A 22734-nucleotide genomic window follows, 5' to 3' on the forward strand; every position below is an offset into this window, starting at 1 on the left:
AACCAGATCTCTACCCAACCCCTATCTCATACAACCTTCTTTTCAGAATCTTGGAGGTAATATGATGGATTATTTCAAAAGTATGTCTTCATTCTGGGAAATTCTTTACCTGGCCCATTTGATGAGGTAAGGCAGATGGTTTAATAGGCTGAATGTATAAAAGGAATAACGGATAATTTCTGTGATTGTCCAGGCAATAACAAACAGGAGGACACTGTCTTCGGTCTGTACCTGGAGGAAAAAAAAAACAAAAACCCAACACATAAAACTGTTTCACAAAGAAGCATGTAAAACCTACATCAAACAATATCCTGGCAGAGCTGGTGTTTGAAGTGAGTCCACAACCTCTGGTCGCTATCCTTGGTTACCAAAACACAGCCCCATGAGCAAATGCCACACAAAGGGAACATAGATGACAGATGGATGAGAATGGTGATGGGGGTACGTAGGAAGGAATGTGGTTTTATCTAATGAGTAAGAGGACAGGGAGCTTGATAAGCTAAAACCATTAGAAGAAACCAATAAGATGGGTGAGTTTCTGCATGTTCAGTTACAGGTCTGATGGGGGAAGTGTCTCAGTGGTAATCAAGAGAATTGGAAGAAAGGCACTGGAAGAAAAAAAATACTTGAAGAAAAGCAAAATGATGAAAACTCAGGGTCTATTAACAAAAATTTGAATTTGTCTTGTACAACAACTAGGAATCTGAAGAATCTTCAGAGGTGATTAGAATACATTTGAAGGGGCCGGGCGGTGGCGCTAGAGGTAAGGTGCCTGCTTTGCCTGCGCTAGCCTTGGACGGACCTCGGTTCGATCCCCCGGTGTCCCATATGATCCCCCAAGCCAGGAGCAACTTCTGAGCGTTACCGGGTGTGGCCCAAAAACCAAAAAAAAAAAAAAAAAAGAATACATTTGAAGAAGAGGCTAGTTCACTATGGAGGATGAATTTAAATAAAGTGAAAGCAAGAAACTATCTATGAAGCACAATCCACTTATTCTTTATCACTGAGAGTTTCTTTACCAGACATGGCCTGGTTTAATTTGAGGATTATAGTAACTTCATGTTGGTCACAATGGCTAAAGAAGGAACTTTGGGATCCCCAATTTTTACTGAAATTGTGTGTGTGTGTGTGTGTGTGTGTGTGTGTGTGTGTGTGTGTGTGTGTGTGTGTGTGTGTGTGTTTTGCTAAAGATTAGACCTAGGGACTCTTAGAACTCTACCACTGAGCTAAATCCTAGCAACAAGAAGGAACTTTGATTTTGGTCTATGTCTGGTGGTGCTCAGGGCTTAGTCCTGGCTCTATGTTTAGGGGTCACTCCCAATGCTACTTGAGGTAACCATATGTGGTGCTGGTAACTGAACCCAACAATCCTGCATGTAGAGCACGTGCTCCATCTGTTGACTCATCTCTCCAATCCCCAAAAGCAAAAATCTTTATTTACTTTGGGTGGGGAAGGATTGCACATCCGATTGCACTCAGGGATCACTCCTGGCAGTGCTTGGGGGGGATCATAAGGAGTACTGGAGTAAAACTTGGACTGCATGCAAGGTAAGTACCTACCTATGATACAAAATGATAGAGGTTTATTTTATTTTATTTTGTTTGGTCTTTTTAAGTCACACCTGGCAGTGTTCAGGGCTCACTCTTGGCTTTGTGCTCAAAGATCTCTCTTGGTGGGTCCTAGGGGACCATTTGGGGTACTGGGAGTTATATCTGGGTTTGCCATGTACAAGGAAAGCACTATACCTGCTGTACTGTCACTCTGGCCCCTGTGGAAAAAATATTTCTAAAGAGAGGGTTTTATGAGATTTTATAAGATGCAAATCTTAATGAAAATGTACTACTTTGATATTAAGTTCAACATTTTCCTATATCTCTAGTAGCTAGGTTTAATTATAAGCTTAGGTGCTTTAAAACTGATACTCAGAATCAATCTTACACCCTGAGTTAAAATTTCCTGCATTCAAAAAGTGCAATCTGGGGCTAGAGGGACCATATAGGAGGTAAAGGAGGTAAGGTCTGCCTTGCAAACAGCTGACCCTTGCCTGAATCCACCAAACACTGCCTGGCATGATTCCTGAGCAGAGTCAGGAGTAAGTAAGTCCTGAGGCATAGTTGGGTATGGGCCATCTCCTCATACCCTCCAAAAAAGAATAGTAAAAATGCTGCTAGAGTTTGATGTAAATAAGAATTCTAGACAGGGCCTAAGCAGTAGTGCAGTGGAAAGGCTTTTGCCTTACACACGGCTGACCTAGGACAGGCCGCGGTTTGACACCCCAGCCCCCCCCCCAACCCCCCCCCCCCCCCCGTGTCCCATATGGTCCCCCAAGCCAGGAGCAATTACTGAGCACATAGCCAGCAGTAATCCTGAGCATCACTGGGTGTGCCCCCCCTCCAAAACAAATTCTAGACAACATGAACACATTTTGAAGATATGATGGATCTATTCTGTCTCTGAACAACCCAGCATAGCAAAGGTACACCATGATAACCTTTACTTTTGCTTCTTTGCATCTGCAATGTTAATAGTTTTTAGCACTTATATTCTTCCTCAGAAAGTGTACGTGGAGCAATCCACCTACACAATGAAATAAGTAGTCATTTACATACCTATTAACTAAATTGCCCTGACAAAGAACTTCATAAATGCATAGTTACTATTCTCTAAAAATAATCCTAATTTTTACTGTCAAGAGCAAGAGAACTTTTTGTTTTCCTGGCACTCAGATTAGCCAAAGTGAAGTGACACCTTTAAAGCTTTCATGTCTCATTTTTCACTTGTCCCCCAAATCTTTGCTTAAAACCCATCTGCACTAAAGTATAATCTCAGAGCAAACTTTACTTTTTGAGGTATTTTGTAATCCTCCTCATCTTAAGGAGATATGTTTTTACAGCTATGAGCTAAAGGTTTACTTCAAGATTTCTGTGTCATAAAAAGTTCTATTATTTTTGCATTGAAAGTAGATAATATGTTTTATTCATCTTTTAATTCTCAAAAGCACTTTGTTTTATTCATGAGTAAGTAAGAGCAAAATAAGCTTTGTGGAGCAAATGAATTTAATTCTAATCAGATCACTCCAAGACATAGTTCCCTGCTTTTGGATAGCTAGTATTAGTTTCAAGGACATCTTAAGGGCCTTCAGATAAATAAGCCAACACCCCCCACCTCGCATCTCCCACTTGAATCCACTTTTGTTTGTTTTGCTTTTATGGGTTTTTTTTTTTTTTTTTGGAGAGGGGGTCATATCTGGCGATCCTTAGTGGTTACTCCTGGCTCTGCACTCAAAGATCATTCCTGGAGGGCTTGGGAGACCATAAGGGGTGCCAGAGATCGAACATGGATTAGATGTATACAAGGTAAGCGCCTTACCCACTGTGCTATCGCTTCAGTCTCTGGAACCATTTTTTGGTTCTAGAGGTTTTCTGACTTCATGCCCCTTTCCCAGTTAGACATAAATCAGAATTATAACCAACTCAGACTCTAGCTAACTGCAAAAGCTTTTGGCTTGAAGTAAAACTGTGAAAAAAAATGTCAATTTTAAAAGACTGAGGATTAGGCAAGGATCATTTTATAGAACTGGAATCTTCAGATTACCTGAAAGTGCAAAGAGAGAGAGGGTCAAATCAGAAATCAAGCTGATTGGACCTGCAGATAATTATCTAGCATCCAACAGGGGCAGAAGAAAATTGTTTAAAACTGGTGAGATCAAAGAGACTCAGACATCTTTACAAGATTCACAGCAGCATTACTGCCAATAGCCAGAATGTGGGACAGCACTTAACTGTCTACTAACAGATAAATTAATAAACCAAATGTGGCATATATGTACAATGGACTTTTATTTGGCTATTATTATTTTAAAAGTATTTATTTCTTTTCTTCCAGGAAAGAAATTTTGGTCTAGAGATAGCTTTCCCAACCTGAGTGCAAGCTCTACATGTGGAAGACAGGGGTTTGACCCCTGGAACCAGTGTCACCCAAATATTCTGCTCGTGAGAATTGCTGATGTGTTCAAAAAACGAGAACTCAAAAACAAACAAAACAAAACAAAAACAACCCAAAATTCTAAAGCTTTGTTTATGAGTTGTGAACTAAGTAAAGTAAGCCGCTCAAATAAGAAAGAACAAGTAGCATATGATTTTACTCATGTGGAACCCAATCAAATTCAGAGACAGAAAGTAGAGATACAGGTTTCCAGGGGTGTGGGTGGGATAGACTGACTATTTAACAGGCAGAGAGCTTCAGTTTGGATAATAAAGAATGTTCTAGAGATGGATGTTAACAAGACTGTATTACCAGGTACTCAAATGTAACTAAATTATATACTTACAAACATGGGCTATGTTCAATTTTAGTGTTCTATATTTTACCACATTTTTATTTTAAAAAACCAGTAAGATCAAATGATCTTTGATCAAACTGATCAAAAGCAACAATTTAAATGTAAAGTTATATATGATTTTGTAACAATATATCAGTACAAAGAACAAAGACTCAGTATTAACAAATCTCAGAGGTTTAGAGTTTTTGTTAAAGAACCAACTTCCTCTGAGCCAATAGGCTCTTGTACAAAGCAATCAAACAACAATAGTTTCATCAGCAATAGAGTCCATTCCAGATAGACTAGATGCCACCTGGACATCAGTACTGGTCACAATAATCCCTGGACCAACAGAGCTTATTTTGGGAAAGCAAAGTGGGTTAATGGTTTCAAATATATCAGAGGTACATAAAGCATGGTAGTCTAGATAGAATTCACAGAGATTTTGTCTATCCCAGGGTTCAAAGTATAAATATGAAGTAACCAACCAGGCAACTACTGAAATAGGGTCTATAATAAAGCAATGTGTCCCAGACCCTGGACACACCTAAACCAAGACTGTTTAGGAGATTAATGCAGAAGGTGGTAGGCTGATAGATGGCAACTGAGAAAAGCTTTCAGTGGCTGGTTTTGGAAAAGAGGTTGAAGAGAACCTGAAGTAAAATTCTCACTAATACTAACAGCCTTGCATGAACTGACTTAATTTTAGCTGTGAAAAAAAAAAAAAAAGGTAGACTTTAAGAATACTTTTATTCATTTTTGGGGTGTTTTTATGGGTCATAACTAGTGATGCTTGAGGACCATAAGTAATGTTGGAGATCAAACTGGGACTGGCTACATGCAAGGCAAGTAAGTGCCTTTAGTTTTTGATAATCCCCAGCAATGTTTAGGGATGACTCCTGGAGATTCTCTGATGATCATGTTGTACTTAGGATAGAACCCAGTTCTCCTACATACATAGCATGTGCTCCAGTTCATTGAGTTTTCTCTCTGGCCCCCAAAAGAATTATAGCACAGTGGATAACAGCATTGGCCTTGCATGGCTGATCCGGGTTTGTTCCCCTAAACTCACCAGCAAAAGCCTCGAGCACTACTGGATGTGGTCCAAAAACACCCCAACCCCTCCCCAGGGCATTTAAGACACTTGCCTTGTATGTAGCCAACAGAGTTTGATCCTTAGCACCACAACTGATCCCCTGAATTCCTGCCAGGAGCAAAATTACTAGGAAGTCCTGAGCACTGCTGAGTGTGGTCCCATGACAAACAAGCCCTCAAGAAACAAGCCCCAAACAGAAAACTTATCCTTTGTCAAAAAAGGCAAAAGTAGATAGCACACTTAAAAAGTGCTCCTTCCATTAAATTCATTCCCGAGTATATAGAAAGGCATAGTTCTATGATCTTCCTTTCCTGCTGACAGGAAGGTCTTCTAGGTTGTTTTATCTCAGGGGTTCTCCCAGACATCAGCACCATCTGGATGCGAGAGAGATGTAGAATCCCTTCCATGAATGATATTTGATGTCCTTTTTCTTTTATGAAAGCAGGATTGGAAACATTTTTCTAACTAGTGAGGCAGCCTCCTCAATATGAAAAGTGAGCGACTCAGAAAAGAATTAACTGATAGTCTTATGGAAGTGAAGGAGAAAAAAGCCTCAGTGGCTTCAGAGGTTTTTTTTTTATTTTGAAGGTCAAAGGACTACTAACAAAATGTTCAATTCAGCAGTTATTAAAAGTGAGAAACTGAAACATAGTCTTTGCTAATTAGGAATAATAAACATTTTACTTTGTTTTCACAAAGGTTTGCAAAAATTATTTATTTATAACAGTTAAAAGACAAAAAACAAAAACAAAAAATGGAGTGTCCAGCAATTGATGTGTGTTGCATTAAACCCTTAAGCCCTTAGGATGGACTTGGATGGTGGATGGAAGCGGAGTCCTTTCTCTGCCATCCCAGGCCACGTGGCTCTATCATCAATTAACCTGCGGGTCTGGGTCCAAAAAAGCGACTGGCATTGAACTCACTCACAGGCAGGCTTCCAGAGAGAATAACATCTTTATTCAGCCCTAGTCAACAGATGTGGCTGCTAACCATTTACGCATGCCATTCTTAGCTTGCCCTGTGTCTTAACTCCTTTCAGCCATCTTCCCTCTGACCTCCATGCTGGCAAAAGACCAAAAGCCCCTAATCCCCTGGGTCAAAGTCCTTACCTAATCTTTCCAAGAACCCTCCCAGGAATGGGCGGGGTCTTGCAGTGAGATCAGGTTACACAGAAAGGGGGTGGGGCCACATCTGGCCCCCCCCTGTTTTTTGCATAAAGACAAAAGGCATAAGTTATGTGACTTCCACCTATAGCCAAAGGCGGAAAATATTTCCATAGCAACAATCTTTAAAGTGTAAAATCAATATATCAGCCTATTTTAAAAATAACATTTCTGCAAAATATACTATGTACCTGTAACTTAAAATTTTCTTAATACTTTTCCATCCCTCCATCAGTCAACCTCTTCAGGGGCTGATTTGCAACATAATGGCGCCCGGACAGGCTGAACCTGGACCCTCAATAACTCCTGCCTGTGAGTGAGTTCAATACCCGCCTCAACCACCTGAAGATAATGACCTGCCCGTTAATGGGGGATGGAGCCACCTGTCCGGGGGGCCTAAGGACAAAGGCCTCCATCTCCACCATCCAAGGCCATCCTAAGGGTTGTAATGCTACAACTGGCACTGAACAGGGACCTGAACCCTGGACCCTCAGATAGCACCCTGTGTTTAGGTTAGAAGTTTTTCTTTACATTTTCACGTTCCTTTTTGTTGCTATGAACTAGATCTCGAGAAAGCTTATGTTTCTGACCCAACAGACCACTGGGTCTTGAAGGTGAGATCAGGTTACACAGGAAGAGGGGTGGCGCCACAATGTGCAGGTAAGATGTAAGATAAACCTTTAAAAGGGAAATCTGTTCAGCAACACTATGAAAAGAAATACTGATGTATAATATACCCTATAACTGATTGAATGTAGGAGGCCTAATTTTATTTTTGTGAAATATTATAAAGACAAAAATCAGTTAATAGGTGCCAAAGACTGAGTGTAGAAGTGGAAATTCAGTTTTCTGGTTTGTTTGTGTTTGGGGGCTTCACTTGGCAGTGCACAGGGCTTAATTTTGGCTCTGCACTTAGAAATCACTCTAGCAGGTCTGGTGGACCATATGATCCATAGGGGAAATCTAACTCTGGTCAGCCACATGAAAGGCAAGTACCCTAAAGCATGCCCTACCCACTGTGGCCCTAGAAAATCCGTTTTAAAGGGCACAAAGGAGCATAGTGTGGTGATAGAGTTGTTCTAAAGCTTAATTAAGGGATAGATGCACAATTGATAAATATTCTTAAAATGAACAGAATTAAAAATGAATGAATTGTGGAACATTTAAATTATACCTCCAAAATTGTGTGGGTTTTTTTTTTCCATCTAAAATTGTTTAGAACTAGGAAGCTGCTTAAAGGCCTGAGTACATGCTTTGCAAGTGGGAGTCTCAGATCTAACCTGAACATTGCATGGTGTCTAAAACTCTGAGTCAGGAGGAGCCTCGAGCACTGCTGGTGAGTCCATCCTTCTCCAAAGTGTTTACTTTAAAGACATATTATTTCTTCTTAAGTAAAATGGGGACAGAGAGAATGGAGATCTTAGAGCGTTTACACAGGATTTACACATAAATGGAAGGATACAGCAAGGCAAGCTTAGAACAAGGTATCAAAAATGTCTTGGGTTCATGTCTGAAAGTGTTGTATTCATGACCCAATGGGAGTGGCCAGTGCAGTGCTGCCCATGGAGCAAACCTTCCTGTGCCAGGTACAGGGCCGCAGGATGGACTCTTGTGGGTTCTGTCTGCAGGGGCGGGAGAAGAGAGAGGCAGTGTGGGTGTGGGCGGCTTGTGTACTCCAGCCAAGGGAGTTTACATAGCAACTCAAGCTGGAGAAACAAATGGGTAGAAGAGAAAAACCTTTACACACAAACAGCATCATATGCTGACTTTAAAAGGCTCAGGGAGTATCAGTACATCAAAAGCTGTCATTTTTATTACATTTAAAGAGAAACAGATGGTGCCACATGAGAAAATGGCTATTGTAGAAATCCTATTTTTCTAGCATTTTCGCATCTGCTGCCTACCATTCTGGTTATTCCAAAGAATCCCCTGGCCATACTTTACGGTAAGCATTCTTTTCTCCCACTTAATTTTTCTTGTTCTTCTGAGCAGAGATTCAGGTCAATCAAAGAAGAAAGGTCTACAGTCTGCTTGTCTAAATCAAGATTAGTGTATTTGTCTTACTCAGCATGGGCTGATGGCTAAAGATTCAGAAATGTGTTTTCTTAAAGGTATAGAGCTAGAAGGCTAGAGGCTACCTATTCTACATCCATATGACCATATGACCTTTTCATGTTATGTCAATATCTTCATAATCTTTTTAATACGTGCTAAAATATATGAACTCTAATACTATAGCCACTTGAAAGTACAACTTGGGGCACTAAGTGGACAATCTAAACTGGGCATGAGAGGTCCTGAAGTTGTGTGCCAACACTGACTGGAAGCCTGCAGTCAGGTGACATAGGATGTGAATGAAAATACAGAATATGAGCCTTCCCTGGAGGTGAGTTGATATGCCCAGAGAGGGAGAAGCCGCTGAACTCTGCTGGAACTCTAATGCCAGCACCTCTCTCTGTCTCCTGTGCTGTGCTGCATTCTCGGCCTGAATTCATCCTGTGTGTGGCTTCATCTGCAGACAGCTAGCCTTCCCTGGAGGTGAGTTGATACGCCCAGAAAGGGAGGAGCCAGAGGAGAGCGGCCACACATCATTTAGCCAATGAATACAATCACAACACGTAGAAAAACCCACAATACATGTATGACAATGGGGAAACAATGCAGGCCAGCACCAGACAGAGAGAATGAAGATGGCAACTCTGATGACCAGAACATGGCCAACCAACTAGTCAGTCTCTCAAATAAGGAGTTTAGAGTCTCACTATGGAAGATGTTCACAAAACTCAAAGAAAGTATAGAAGAGAACACTAATAAGAATCAAGAGAATATGAAGATAGAAATCAGAAAACTCCAAACTGAAATTTCAGGTCAAATAACAGGTCTGAAAAACTTAGTAGATGAATTGAAGAAAAAAATGGATGAGCTTTCCCACAGGTTAACAGCAGCTGAGGATAGAATTAGTACACTGGAAGATGAGATGAATGACAACTCCATACAGCAGAATAGATTGGAAAAAAGCCTTAAAGCAAATGATCAAACAATGGAAAAATTACTCAAAGAATGAGAACAGATGAAAATAGAAGTCTATGATAAGCTCAACAGAAACAACTTAAGAATCATTGGAGCCCCAGAGACCCAGGAAGAAAATCTCAGGAAGAATCAACAGTCAAGAACATCATTAAAGAGAAACTACCAGAGCTAAAGAATACATGCGATCAAATTCTGCATGCCCAAAGAGTACCAACCAAAAGAGACCCCAGAAAAAACACCCCAACACACATCCTAGTCACAATGATGAATCCCACAGATAAGGACAGAATTCTGAAAGCAGCAAGATCAAAAAGGGAAATTACATTCAAGGGAACACTGTTGAGATTTACTGCCAACCTGTCACCAGAAACACTCAAGGCCAGAAGGCAATGGTGGGACATAGTGACAAAACTCAATGAAATAAATGCTTCGCCTAGAATACTGCACCCAGCAAAACTCATTTTCTGGTTTGAAGGAAAAATACATGGTTTCATAGACAAACAATAGCTCAGAAACTTTACAGACTCAAAACCAGTCTTAAAAGAAAAATTGAGGGCCCGGAAAGATAGCACAGTGGTGCTTGCCTTGCAAGCAGCCGATCCAGAACCTAAGGTGTTTGGTTCGAATCCCAGTGTCCCATATGGTCCCCCGTGCCTGCCAGGAGCTATTTCTGAGCAAACAGCCAGGAGTAACCCCTGAGCACCGCCGGGTGTGACCCAAAAACAAAAACAAAAAACAAAAACAAAAACAAAAAATTGAAAGACCTACTTGAAAACAAGACTGACCAACAGACACACCAAACTTCGATCGAAAGATGGCACTAAATCCCAGGACAATTTTTCTCTCAATGTCAATGGACTAAATGCACCAGTTAAGAGACACAGAGTGGCTAAATGGATCAAAAAACTCAATCCAACCTTCTGCTGCCTACAAGAAACGCACATGAATAGTCAGAACAAACATAGACTCAAAATAAAAGGCTGGAGGAAAATCATCCAAGCTAACAACACCCATTAAAAAGCTGGAGTGGCCATACTAATATCATTCATTCTGTATATTTTGGAGATTAGCCCCTTATCTGATGGGTATTGGGTGAATAGTTTCTCTTCATTCAACCGTGGAAAATTATAAGAATGACAGAACTTTACAAGAAAAAAACATCTAATCCCATCAAAAACGGGGAGAAGAAATGGACACTTTGACAAAGAAGAAATACAAATGGCAAAAGACACATGAAAAAATGCTCCACATCAGGGAGATGCAAATCAAAACAGCTATGAGGTACCACCTCACACCACAGAGATTGGCACACATCACAAAGAACGAGAATAAGAAGTGTTGGCAGGGATGTGGAAAGGAACTCTTATCCACTGCTGGTAGGAATGCCGTCTAGTTCAACCTTTATGGAAAGCGATATGGAGATTCCTCCAAAAACTGGAAATCAAGCTCCCATACGATCTAGTTATACCACTCCTAAGAATATACCCTAGGAACACAAAAATACAATACAAAAATTCCTTCCTTACACCTATATTCATTGCAGCACTATTTACCATAGCAAGACTCTGGATACCCTTCAACAGATGAATAGCTAAAGAAACTGTGGTACATATACACAATGGAATATTATGCAGCTGTCAGGAGAGATGAAGTCATAAAATTTTCCTATACATAGATGCACATGGAATCTATTATGCTGAGTGAAATAAGTCAGAGAGAGAGAGAAAAACGTAGAATGGTCTCACTCATCTATGGGTTTTAAGAAAAATGAAAGACATTCTTACAATAATAACTTTCAGACACAAAAGAGAGAAAGGCTGGAAGTTACAGCTCACCTCATGAAGCTCACCACAAACAGGGATGAGTTTAGTTAGAGAAATAACTACATTCTGAACTATCCTAATAATGAGAATGTATGAAGGAAATAGAAAGCCTGTCTAGAGTACAGGCGGGGGTTGGGTGGAGAGGAGGGAGATTTGGGACACTGGTGATGGGAACGTTGCACTGGTGATGGGTGGTGTTCTTTACATGACTGAAACCCAAACACAATCATGTATGTAATCAAGGTGTTTAAATAATATATATGAAACAGAATATTTAGGGGTGGTTGGGCAGAGCTTGCTCTTAAGTTACAGAGGCACAGGAGTGTTAACGGCACATAACCTTAGAGAAACACGTTTCTGGACCAAATGCAGTGGAAGGACAAGTTGGAAGGATGGAAAAAACAAAATATGAGAATTGTTTTTCCACATTTAAAAATTCATTTCAAGAGATCCTGGCTTCCGGCTCTCTCTCGATCCTCTCTTGAGCTGAAGGCTAGCTGTAGCCGGCATGGGGTTGGGGGAAACCCCATGTGGAAGGCCTTCTCCCTAACTTGGGTGTGCTGGGAGCCTTGATAGGCTCCCAGCCTTCCCCTCTTCTGCCCCCGGCCTCCAGGCCTTCTGGGGTGGCAGCCCAGGTGGCCAGAAATGGTTGGTCCTAACTTGGGGTTTGCTGAGATTTGCTCGGTTGAGCTGTTTGTCACTGGCAATTTTTGACCACTCTGCATATGGAAAACCGCACGCACTGCTTGTATTGAGTATTCCTTATCTTTATGTTATGTTTTGCATATCCAGAATGTCCATTTTGTGTTTTTTTTTTTTTTGGTTTTTGGGTCACACCTGGTGACGCTCAAGGGTTACTCCTGGCTATGCGCTCAGAAGTCGCTCCTGGCATGGGGGACCATGTGGGACGCCGGGGGATCGAACCGCGGTCCATCCAAGGCTAGCGCAGGCAAGGTAGGCACCTTACCTCTAGCGCCACAGCCCGGCCCCCAGAATGTCCATTTTGTATTTTGCCCTTTCCTACACCCCTTCAAAGGTCATTTTTCCCCCTTAACTCTCTCACCCACCCAAAACATCACTAACCCACATTACTCTTTTTAACTTCAGTATTGCACAATCCTAATCACAGACCAAAGCCTTGCATTGTGTGTAACAACCCCAAACTGTTTCAAAAGACATGAAATGGACACGTATGTCTTTAGAATATTTTTTGTTTTTCCCTGACAACTATAAGTCTTACTAAATATTCTCTTATACACTGACGATTCTAACCACTTTTTATCTTCTCCTTATGAGCTAGCTGTTCAACAAGGAATTTTGGTGAAAGAGTCCCCCAGTTTAATGCTTATAATTGAACCATATCATGGGGATTATTGGACTTGTTCTTACGGGCCCCCATATGCACCAATAACGCCACGTGGCATTGCTCCTTTTTTGCATAGGCACATTAAAATGAGAAAATACTATACATACAAATAAGATCCTATCTAATAGAGATTGGAATACACAAAACTTGTAGTGCAAAGGGACCTTACACCCTGAACATTGGCATAATGACCTGGCACAAGGCTCAGAAGAAAGGGCATTTTCCATTTACCCCTGAACCAGGGAAGCCATCCACGAAACATCCAGGTTTGTCTATAACATCACTTGGAAGCAATTCTCTACCACAAAAGACCCTACCACTGCTCAAAAGAGACTTCCCTTAACACTGAGAAGACTTAACAACAACGACCTGTTTACAGGACAGGGCTTCCTGCATTGCCCTTTAATGGTGAGGTGAAACAAGAGGACGCTCCACATCCTGACTTCAATGTAGGATATGCAGATTCCAGGATCTTTAATATAGAAACATGATACCAACAACAGAGACTGTGTGAAAAGTGTGTTGGCACTACGGACAATGTCTTGGATTGGACGATCTAACTTGCCTGGAGCCTAGAGTTGGTCTTATGCCAGGAAACTTCAGGGGTAGGGTCTCTTTGTATTTAGGCCAAGGTTATTCCTTTCCATGCCTCTCATATTTTGGTGGGCCTATGCAAACAACAATTGCCACTCTAACACCGTTTTTACTGTGCTCCTTTGACTCTAACCCTTAAAAAAACCCACTTAAGGGGCTGGAGAGATAGCATGGAGGTAAGGCGTTAGCCTTTCATGCAGAAGGTCATCGGTTTGAATCCCGGCATCCCATATGGTCCCCTGAGCCTGCCAGGAGTAACCCCTGAGCACTGCCGGGTGTGACCCAAAAAAAAAAAAAAAAACACTTAAATTTGAGGTTAACTTATGCTAATATGCATGTACATGGAAATGTAAAAAAATACTATGCCTCTAATGTTTAAGGAGTTACGTAAGTTTTATGGCTTTAGATTGCCTTGTGTGCTGTTAAGAAATATTATAATTATTACAATCTGGGGACTTGAGGGACCAAGTAACTGTACATGATTCTGTTTTATTTATCTTAATGTTCTTTGGCTGAAAGTTCAAAGTTAAGATAACAGCAAGGGAACTTCTTCTGAGAATTATGTTATGGGTGATTGTCCTTCCACTGTAACTTTACCTTGTCCTCTTTCTTTGCATCTTTGTTCTCATAATTTAAAAAAAAAATAAAGATTTTACAAATCAGAGGGAAAAAAATTCATTTCAAAATAAGTTATTTTTTTAAATCACGTAAGTGTTTAACACTAGTCTGGGGATATAGTTAGAAATAAATACAACTGTCATATCTAGAGATAATTTAGATACAAAATCTTTGTACTGACTTAGACTAGCTTTATAACGTGGATTTCTTTGTTTGTTTTTTGGGTCACACCTGGTGACACTCATGGGTTACTGCTAGCTATGTGCTCAGTAGGTGCTCCTGGCTTGGGGGACCATCTGGCATGCCAGGGGTTCGAATTGCAGTCTGTCCTAGGTTAGCGTAAGCAAGGCAAATGCCCTATCGCTTGTGCCACCGCTCCGGCCCCTGAATTTTAAAGTCAAAAGATGCAAGAATATTTATGAACCAGAAAGACTGTACAGGGGTTAAGGTGCCTGCCTTGAACGTAGTTGACTGGGTTTAATCCCCTACATTTGGCCCCTATAGCCCCACTAAGAGTGATCCCATACTGTAGAGCCAAGATAAGACCTGAGCACTGCAAGGATGGTCTTGCAAAACAAAAACAATCAAACTGACAACAAAACCTATCACTAAAAAAATACTTACTCAGAGGAGCATTTGAGAAGGATAATGTTTATTTATTTATTTATTTATTTATTTATTTATTTTGGTTTTTGGGTCACACCCGGCAGTGCTCAGGGGTTACTCCTGGCTGTCTGCTCAGAAATAGCTCCTGGCAGGCACAGGAGACCATATGGGACACCGGGATTTGAACCAACCACCTTTGGTCCTGGATCGGCTGCTTGCAAGGCAAACATGGCTGTGCTATCTCTCCGGGCCCAAGAAGGATAATGTTAAATGCTAGCACTGAATGTGAATTAGGAGTTACTTTCTCTTAGACTGTGAAGACCCTGTGGGCAGATCTAAAACTTGATTTAAAGTGAAGTTAACTTGGTTATAAGGCAAAAATCTAATTTTTAATAAATGCTTTCCATTAGGATAATAATGATGATTAAGATAATAACTTCCATTAGCAGAACTAATTATTCCTGAAGTCAGATAAAAGTGATTATGTGTAAAAAAATTAGCAGTTAATGGGAACTATTTTAATAAGTGTAAAAAAATATATTCATTTATATGTAAAAACCCTACTTTAAACTTCTGAATGCAGGAAAGAATTCCAAATAGCTGTGTCAAAACTTCCCAGTAAATTTTTAGGGAAAGGTTAGGTTATAGGATAGCTAACACGTACATGTAATGAGCTAAACCAGGAGATCTGAGCACTTCCCTGGGCAACTCACTAAATCCTTGCACTGTTCCAGGTTGCAACAAGGGACCTGGGGGATCCAACCTTGAGGAAATGAACAGCTGCCGTATCCCTGAGCTAGAGCCCTGTTCCCAATCTTACCCTGTCCATCAGCTCTCCAGCTGAGTCCTTTTTTTTCTTTTGGTTTTTGGGTCACACCCGGCAGTGCTCAGGGGACCATATGGGTTGCTGGGATTCAAACCAATGACCTTCTGCATGCAAGGCAAATGCTTTACCTCCATGCTATCTCTCCGGCCCCACCTCCTGCTGAGTTCTTGCTGTGTCCTGCTATCTTGCTCTGAAAACAGCACCTATGATGTCTCTTTTTCCACATGTTCCAGTGCTTATTAGCACAATTCCTGGAGAATAGAAGCCACTGGGTAAGCAGTGAAGGAAGAAACACTATGAAGGAAGAAACACAGTGATCCGCTGTGCTTTCTGGCAGACACAAATTTCAGAAAAGAAGGTAGAAGGACACAGCGAGAACTCAGCAGGAGAACTGATGGACAGGAATGGAGTCAGCCCTAAACATCCCTGGGTCTGTGCATTCTCTAAGACAAAAATAAGAAAAATAAATAAAAAGATGTTCAAATTAGTAATACTTTATTCACATATCAGTTTTCTGTCAATAGTATCTTTTATAATTTACTATTTACTAAAATTACATAATAGGGCACATGGTTAACTAGAAAAGACTGGAAAATAGAACTTACAGAAAAGTATTAGTATTGTCCCCCTTTTCCTCTTCCCCCTAAACATTGCTCAGGAAATTAGGGAGTCACTCTTGGAGTTATTTGGCCAACTGGGTTCCTTTGAAGAACAGTTCTTGAGCACAAATCAACTCTTCCAAACATGCAATAAAAATTTAAAACATGCAGTCCTGGAGCTGGAGCAAGGTGCAGTGTTAGGGCGTTTGCCTTGCACCTGACTGATCCAGGATGAGTAACCCCTGACCGTTTTAGGTGTGGCCCCCCCCCAAAAAAAAAAAAAAACAAAGAAACCAAAAAAACCCAACCAAACAAAAACAAAAAAACATGCAGTCCACAATAAATAAATAAATAAATAATAAAGGCATTTGTGACAAAGCAGACATGCAGATCTGAATGCTTAAATGTTTCCATTAAAGTCCAACTTTAATGCTATTATATGTTCAGGTCCACTTCCTAGTGAATCAGTAAATGAGAAAAAGGAGTGGTTGGTTCCTCAACTGGCATAGTTATGAAATTCAATGTCAAGTTTATCTATAATGGAATAGACTGCCAGACTTCCAGACTGCATGTCCTGAAGGAAAGTTAGGTATACTTTGTTGCTGTTTTTTTTTTTTTTTTGTTTTTTTTTTATTTAAGTAAAAACAGATTTTACTTGGAGGTACTTAGACCCAGGAGAGAGACGATAAGAAAGGGAGAGTAGGGGCCGGGCGGTGGCGCTAAAGGTAAGGTGCCTGCCTTGCCTGCGCTAACCTTGGACGGACCGCAGTTCGATCCCCCGGTGTCCCATATGGTCCCCCAAGCCAGGAGCAACTTCTGAGCACATAGCCAGGAGTAACCCCTGAGCGTTACTGGGTGTGGCCCAAAAAAAAAACACCAAAAAAAAAAAAAAAAAAAAAAAGAAAGGGAGAGTAATGAGTAACAGATTTCTCCAAAGATGGAAAGATCCTTAGTACACAACCCAGTGTGAAAACACAAAAGTCCACATCTCAAGAGAGGAGAAGAGGATGTCATGTGCTCAGGTACCATGTACCCAGGCAACACGTGTGTCTACATATCCTCTTATAGTAAATTCCTCATATGGAAACTGATAAAATAGTCACCTTTTTTTTTGTTGTTGTTTGTTTCTTTGTTTTGGGGCCACATTCTGGCTCTGCTCTCAGGAATTACTTCTGGCAGTGCTCTGGCAGTGTTCTGGGGGTGCTGGGCATTGAACCTGGTCAGCTGTATGCAAGGCACTCACTTTACCCACTATACTATCACTCTGACCCCATCAAATATTTGCCTTTTAATGATGTTATAGAACTAGAAATATGGGCCCGGAGAGATAGCACAGCGGCGTTTGCCTGGCAAGCAGCCGATTCAGGACCAAAGGTGGTTGGTTCGAATCCCGGTGTCCCATATGGTCCCCCGTGCCTGCCAGGAGCTATTTCTGAGCAGACAGTCAGGAGTAACCCCTGAGTACCGCCGGGTGTGACCCAAAAACCAAAAACCAAAAAAAAAAAAAAAAGAAAAAAAAAAGAACTAGAAACATATCAAGTCCTTAGGAAAGTGTTATCTACTTGATACATGCAGTGATTATACTGTAAAAGAGAAAAGTTCAATTCAACAAACTTAAATTCATACTGCCTATGTTAGTTACTAGTGGGACTCAGTACAAGCTGGTGAAATCTCTCAAGTATAATTACCAAGATAATGATTTTGTTTCTGTTTTGCCTTAAATGGGGAATGATATGTCCACTTCTGTTTAAAGGGTAATACAAGTCTAACCCTTGGATACTACCAGCCTTTACTGTAGTTTGATATCTGTAGTTTGATTCTCTCTCCTTCAGAGAACATGTTCACTAGAAAGTTTTCATGCAATGCTTTCCTTCAACCCAATTTAAGCAGTTGAATTATATCAGAATGGGGTGATAATTCGTGGCAACATTGATCATAAAACAGAAGCAACAACATGGGTTGTGGTGGCCCATGGGGCTATCTAAGCAGATTTACCCACTGCCTCTCTGAAACCTCTAATGTGGTATCCCAAAATGATTACCACCATTTAGGCAGGACATGCTTTCTCACGTTCAGAAATATAATGGGAATGTCAGAAAAATATAAAATTATATAGAGAGTACGAAGTGCTGTGCTTTTTATTCTATAATTGGCAGGCCTTACAATAAAAAAAAGCTATGAGTAAATTTCCTGAAGTTAAAAATATTAAAGTTATGACAAATGGTATCAGACCACATATGTTCTATTTGGCTCTACACATTACTTTAGTGATAGTTGAACCAGTTTTATAAATTAGGAGATGTCATGATTTAAAAAAATCTGCATTTCTACCTTTTCTTAGGTAAGTTTAGACTGTACAGTACTGGCATTCCTTTGGCAACGAGTAGAAGCTCTGGTGAACTTGGCACTCGCACCTCTGGTCATGATGTTTTTCTTGAACTTGCTGTTAAAATCCTCCTGTGAGGCCGAGATCTACTGCTAGTTGATAAACTCTGTTTATCACAATGGGTTTGAAAACATCTTCAGAAATAATCAAGTATTATTTAAAAATCATATTAGTTTGATTAAGTCTTTACATATTTTTCTTTGTACTGATGACCTTAACAGAAGATTCTTCTTCTGTTTGACCCAACAAGACCGTAGAAGGCAAAAAGATGCTCAAAAGTTCAAGTCTGGGGGTTTTCTGGTGATTTCTTTTCAGAACACAATAGGTACAGGGGAATCACATGTAAATTACTCCTCCCACAAAAAGAAATATTTATGGCAATACACTGAGAGAAAAAGTTAGAAGCCTTTAATACATCAAATAATTAGTGAATAATTAGTTTCCCCCCTTCTAAAATGCAAGCAAAGCATATTTCGGCATGCATCCATACCACTCATACAAGTACATCAAGACACATCTTACAAGTTCCCAAAGTGCATCAGGCTTTCACTTCAGACTTGAAAAGGATCCTCTTTCTCTCTCTGGAAAAGCAGACAACTTAGTAGTAATGTATTTCACTTTACTTTGTCCATGATACATCACAGTTTATAGGGAGTGCTCTGACTATTACAGAGATTCTGGATAGGGGAAAGTAAGAAAAAGTTATCAAATCCTCTTCCCAGAAGAAACTAGAATACACTTAATATATATTTCACAGTAACAGAGGACAGGGTGGTTTCTTCAAGAAATCCTATATGGCTTCAATATTCACAGTGACCTGCATTCACCATGCAGCCAACTGTCAGGTGGCAGAAGGTACTGCTGATATTCTTGTCAATTTGTGCAATTTTAATGAAATGATTTGATGCTCCATATTCATGCTTTAAAATACAGTTACATTGAAAAGGCTGAAGTATAGAAAGGACTACTCTGGCAAAGGAGCAGATCACTTGAGAGTTCCTCCTCCCACATATTAAAAGTTTTCAAATGAATATTAATCAATGCCTTAAAAATGCCACTCATTGTACTGTGGAGCACACCTGTTTAAAAGCAGTTTATAGGCAATAATTTTTAACTTTTCCTGACTTTGCTGGCATATTTTAGAAATGCTCACGATGCATGCCAATCATCTCACTTTCACAGTATGAAATGAGAATCTTTGAGTTCATTAGGATAATAATGTTGCCTGTACTTCTAAGGCATCTTTTAAAACTCAAAGAGGAGAGAAAAAGCCTGTGAAATGGTTTTGCAGAAAGGCAAATCTGGGACAAGGAAGGTGAGAGCACCAAAGAAAGCTAGCTGGGAGTCTGAAAGCGAAGCAGGATGGCCTCCTGCCTCCCCAGCCAGTTGCTGCTATTTGCACCTTTCAGGAATGCCATCCCCAATGCACCTCATACCTGCAATCAGGGTATCTCTGACAATTCAATTTGGAACACTAAAAAGATAGGTCCTGGATTGATAGAACAGAGCACTTCAAATATACCTATATATTTCTTTTAGCTATTTTTCAATAATTTGTGTCATGCACATACACAAGATAGAAATCTATGTTAACTGAAATAAAAGAGGCAATTAATGTCATAGTGAGCATGGCACAATCTAATAAAGTAAAATTGGGACCTTTCAGTCACATGTGGCTGGTTCTATTTAGCTGGTTCTATTGGTTTGCTTTTGGTTTCTGGGTTATAGCTGATAGTTTTTAGGGGCTTGGATCAGTCCTCAGAGGTTACTCCTGGATCAGTGTTCAGGGGCCATGTGGGGCCAGGATCAAACCTGGGCTTCCTACATGCAGAGCATGAGCTCAGCCCATTGAGTTATCTCTCTGGCTCTACATGTAACTACTTAAAATAAAATAAATTTAAGTTCCTTGGTTACACTAACTTGTTTCAAGTATTCAAGGTGTTCACATATTCTAAGAGTAAGTAGCACACAACTCAGTTACAGAAACAACAGAGAAATTTGAACTGAGTAAAACAGGAATTATAGAAATATTCAAAGGAAAAATGTCAGATACCAATGTTTGCGCCACTATATATAAAACCCCAAAGTTACTTTTTTTGGCCTAAAATAGTCTAAATAAACATCTTAAATCAAATTTCACTTTTTGAAATTATGAATAAAATTGGATTGAATACAAGAATTCACTTATTAGTAATTCTCTACTGGCAACAAAGCCTGCCAACATAGTCTATGACACAGAGCTTTGTTTTCCTATGTTATTCTTTAATTCAAACTGATGACATATAATCAAAGCTGACACCATTGAGGCTTGCTCCCAGCCAGTAAATTTCACATGCTTATTTGGGACACTACTATTTTATACCCAAGGTAATACTTTTTCTTCTTCCTCTACTGCTTTTTCTTTCCCATGACAGATTCTTCACATCAAAAGTCAAGCATATTTGTTAATCTGGGACTTAAAAAATTTGGCTCTCAACAGGCTTCCTATATCTGTAAGTAGCACTAGTTAAACAATTAAGATATTGTCCAAGATGTATAGGAGGAACAGTCTTAAGGAGGGTACATTCCAACAGAAAAGTTATGAGAGTTCTATGAGCAAAAATAGTAGCAAGGTAGGAGACCCCACAGATGCACCAAGAATATAAATTACACGGGATTGGGGTAGGAGGGGCACACTATTTAAACCTACTAATTTAAGTGCAAAATACACTGGAGAAACTCAGCCCTGGGAATTTGGATAAGGAGGAAAGGAAGAAGCTAAGTTCATCAGAAGGATTTGGCTCAGAAGATCCTTAGGCTGGTGAAGTGCTTCCTTTGGGGCAAACAGATCAAGCCTAGGTCTCCTCTAGCCTTGTCTAGAATTCTTCCCAGAAAGGGCATCTAGGCAGCCTAATGGAGAGATTGTCTAGGGAACTGTCCCCCACCCACCACCCACCTCCCACCCTGAACTAACGAACAGCAATGATGGGAGTTAGATTTAGTTCTTGGAAAGAGCAAAAAAAAAAAAAAAAAAGATCCCAAGAAGCTTCAAGTATATGGGTGTTTGTGGGGAAGGTCTGGCAGGGGTAGGAAGGTATGGGGTCGAGGGGAGGAGAGCCCAGAGGGGAAAATGATGAACAATAAAAACACATGAAACTCATTTCCTAATACTGCAAAACTTGGATTCTAGTCAAAGATTTACTGACAAAGGGAGCTATGTTCTGAAGGAAGCACTGGTGGCACCAACTTACATAATGCAAGAAAGTGTGTTACTGTTATTTGAGATTTTGTGTATGTGTTTTTCTTTTTATAACAACTGATTTAATAATCCAAGGAATGTACCATCAGAATATATTATATTTTGAACAACAGATGCATTCCAGTGAAATTTTCAAGGGCTAAAAAAGAACCAAGACAATGAATTACACAACATGGAATATGTCAGACTTGAGGGTCAATTCTACAGATTCAACATGCTGCTCCTAATTTTCTCTATGATTTTCAATGTGTCAAAAGTAGAAACTTTAAACATAGTTCAAAAAATATTGGAAAGGGACAGAGATGGAGGTGCTGGGAGAAAAATGTAGAATCTAGTTTTGCCAAAATCACCTAAGATCAATCTCCCTGTAGAAGGTGGAGTGATAGCACAGCAGGTAGGGTATTTGCCTTGCACTTGGCCTACTTGGGTTCAAGCCCAGGCACCTGTATGGTCCCCTAACTTGTCAGGAGTAATTTCTGAATGCAGAACAAGGAATGATCTCTGAGTGCTACCAGGTATGGCCCCCAAACCAAAAACCAGAAATCAAAAAAAAAAAAAAAAACCCTGTAGTTCTGTAGTTAGGAAAGAAGTCACATAATCTTTCAGTGCTAGTTATTAACATGTAGAAGTAGCACAAAAGTATTGCTGAATTCATCTAGGAACTGTCTAAAGTTTGGCAGTGTCTGATTAGCAATCATATAATGAGGTTTTTCTACCTTTAGAAGAAGTACTAATTTTAAAAGTGAAGGTGATGTAAATCCACCTACAGAAATATTTAAAATAGAACTCTATATGGGAATAGATAGAATAGGAAGAATTTTAGACATGATGCATCCATAGCGGCCAAAAGATAATGACTACATCCACTGGCCTTGACTGATGGAGATATTGCATTGTTGGGGAAAGGGCATTAGGGAGCAATGACACACTGGAATGGCTCCTGGGTCAAGCATACAGGAACAAGGTGCCATAGCTGACATGGCATCTTAGCTCTCATGTCAGTGAAGTCATCTGAATGATGGGGCTGGAAGTGGCCTTTTCTGTTTCTTTAATTAACACCAAGTTCA

General features: G+C 40.2%; 1 protein-coding gene across 1 annotated transcript in view; it reads right to left on the reverse strand.

Moving 5' to 3' along the window:
* The window catches only part of HACD2 (3-hydroxyacyl-CoA dehydratase 2), a 93838-nt gene that overhangs the window by 7486 nt on the left and 63618 nt on the right, over positions 1-22734 (reverse strand). Inside the window, exon 5 of the mRNA XM_049785932.1 lies at positions 110-231. Coding sequence (XP_049641889.1) covers positions 110-231 — 122 coding nt within the window. The remainder of the gene's footprint in view (positions 1-109; positions 232-22734) is intronic.

This window comes from Suncus etruscus, chromosome 13, assembly GCF_024139225.1.
Source record: "Suncus etruscus isolate mSunEtr1 chromosome 13, mSunEtr1.pri.cur, whole genome shotgun sequence".
NCBI classification, from domain to species: Eukaryota; Metazoa; Chordata; class Mammalia; order Eulipotyphla; family Soricidae; genus Suncus; species Suncus etruscus.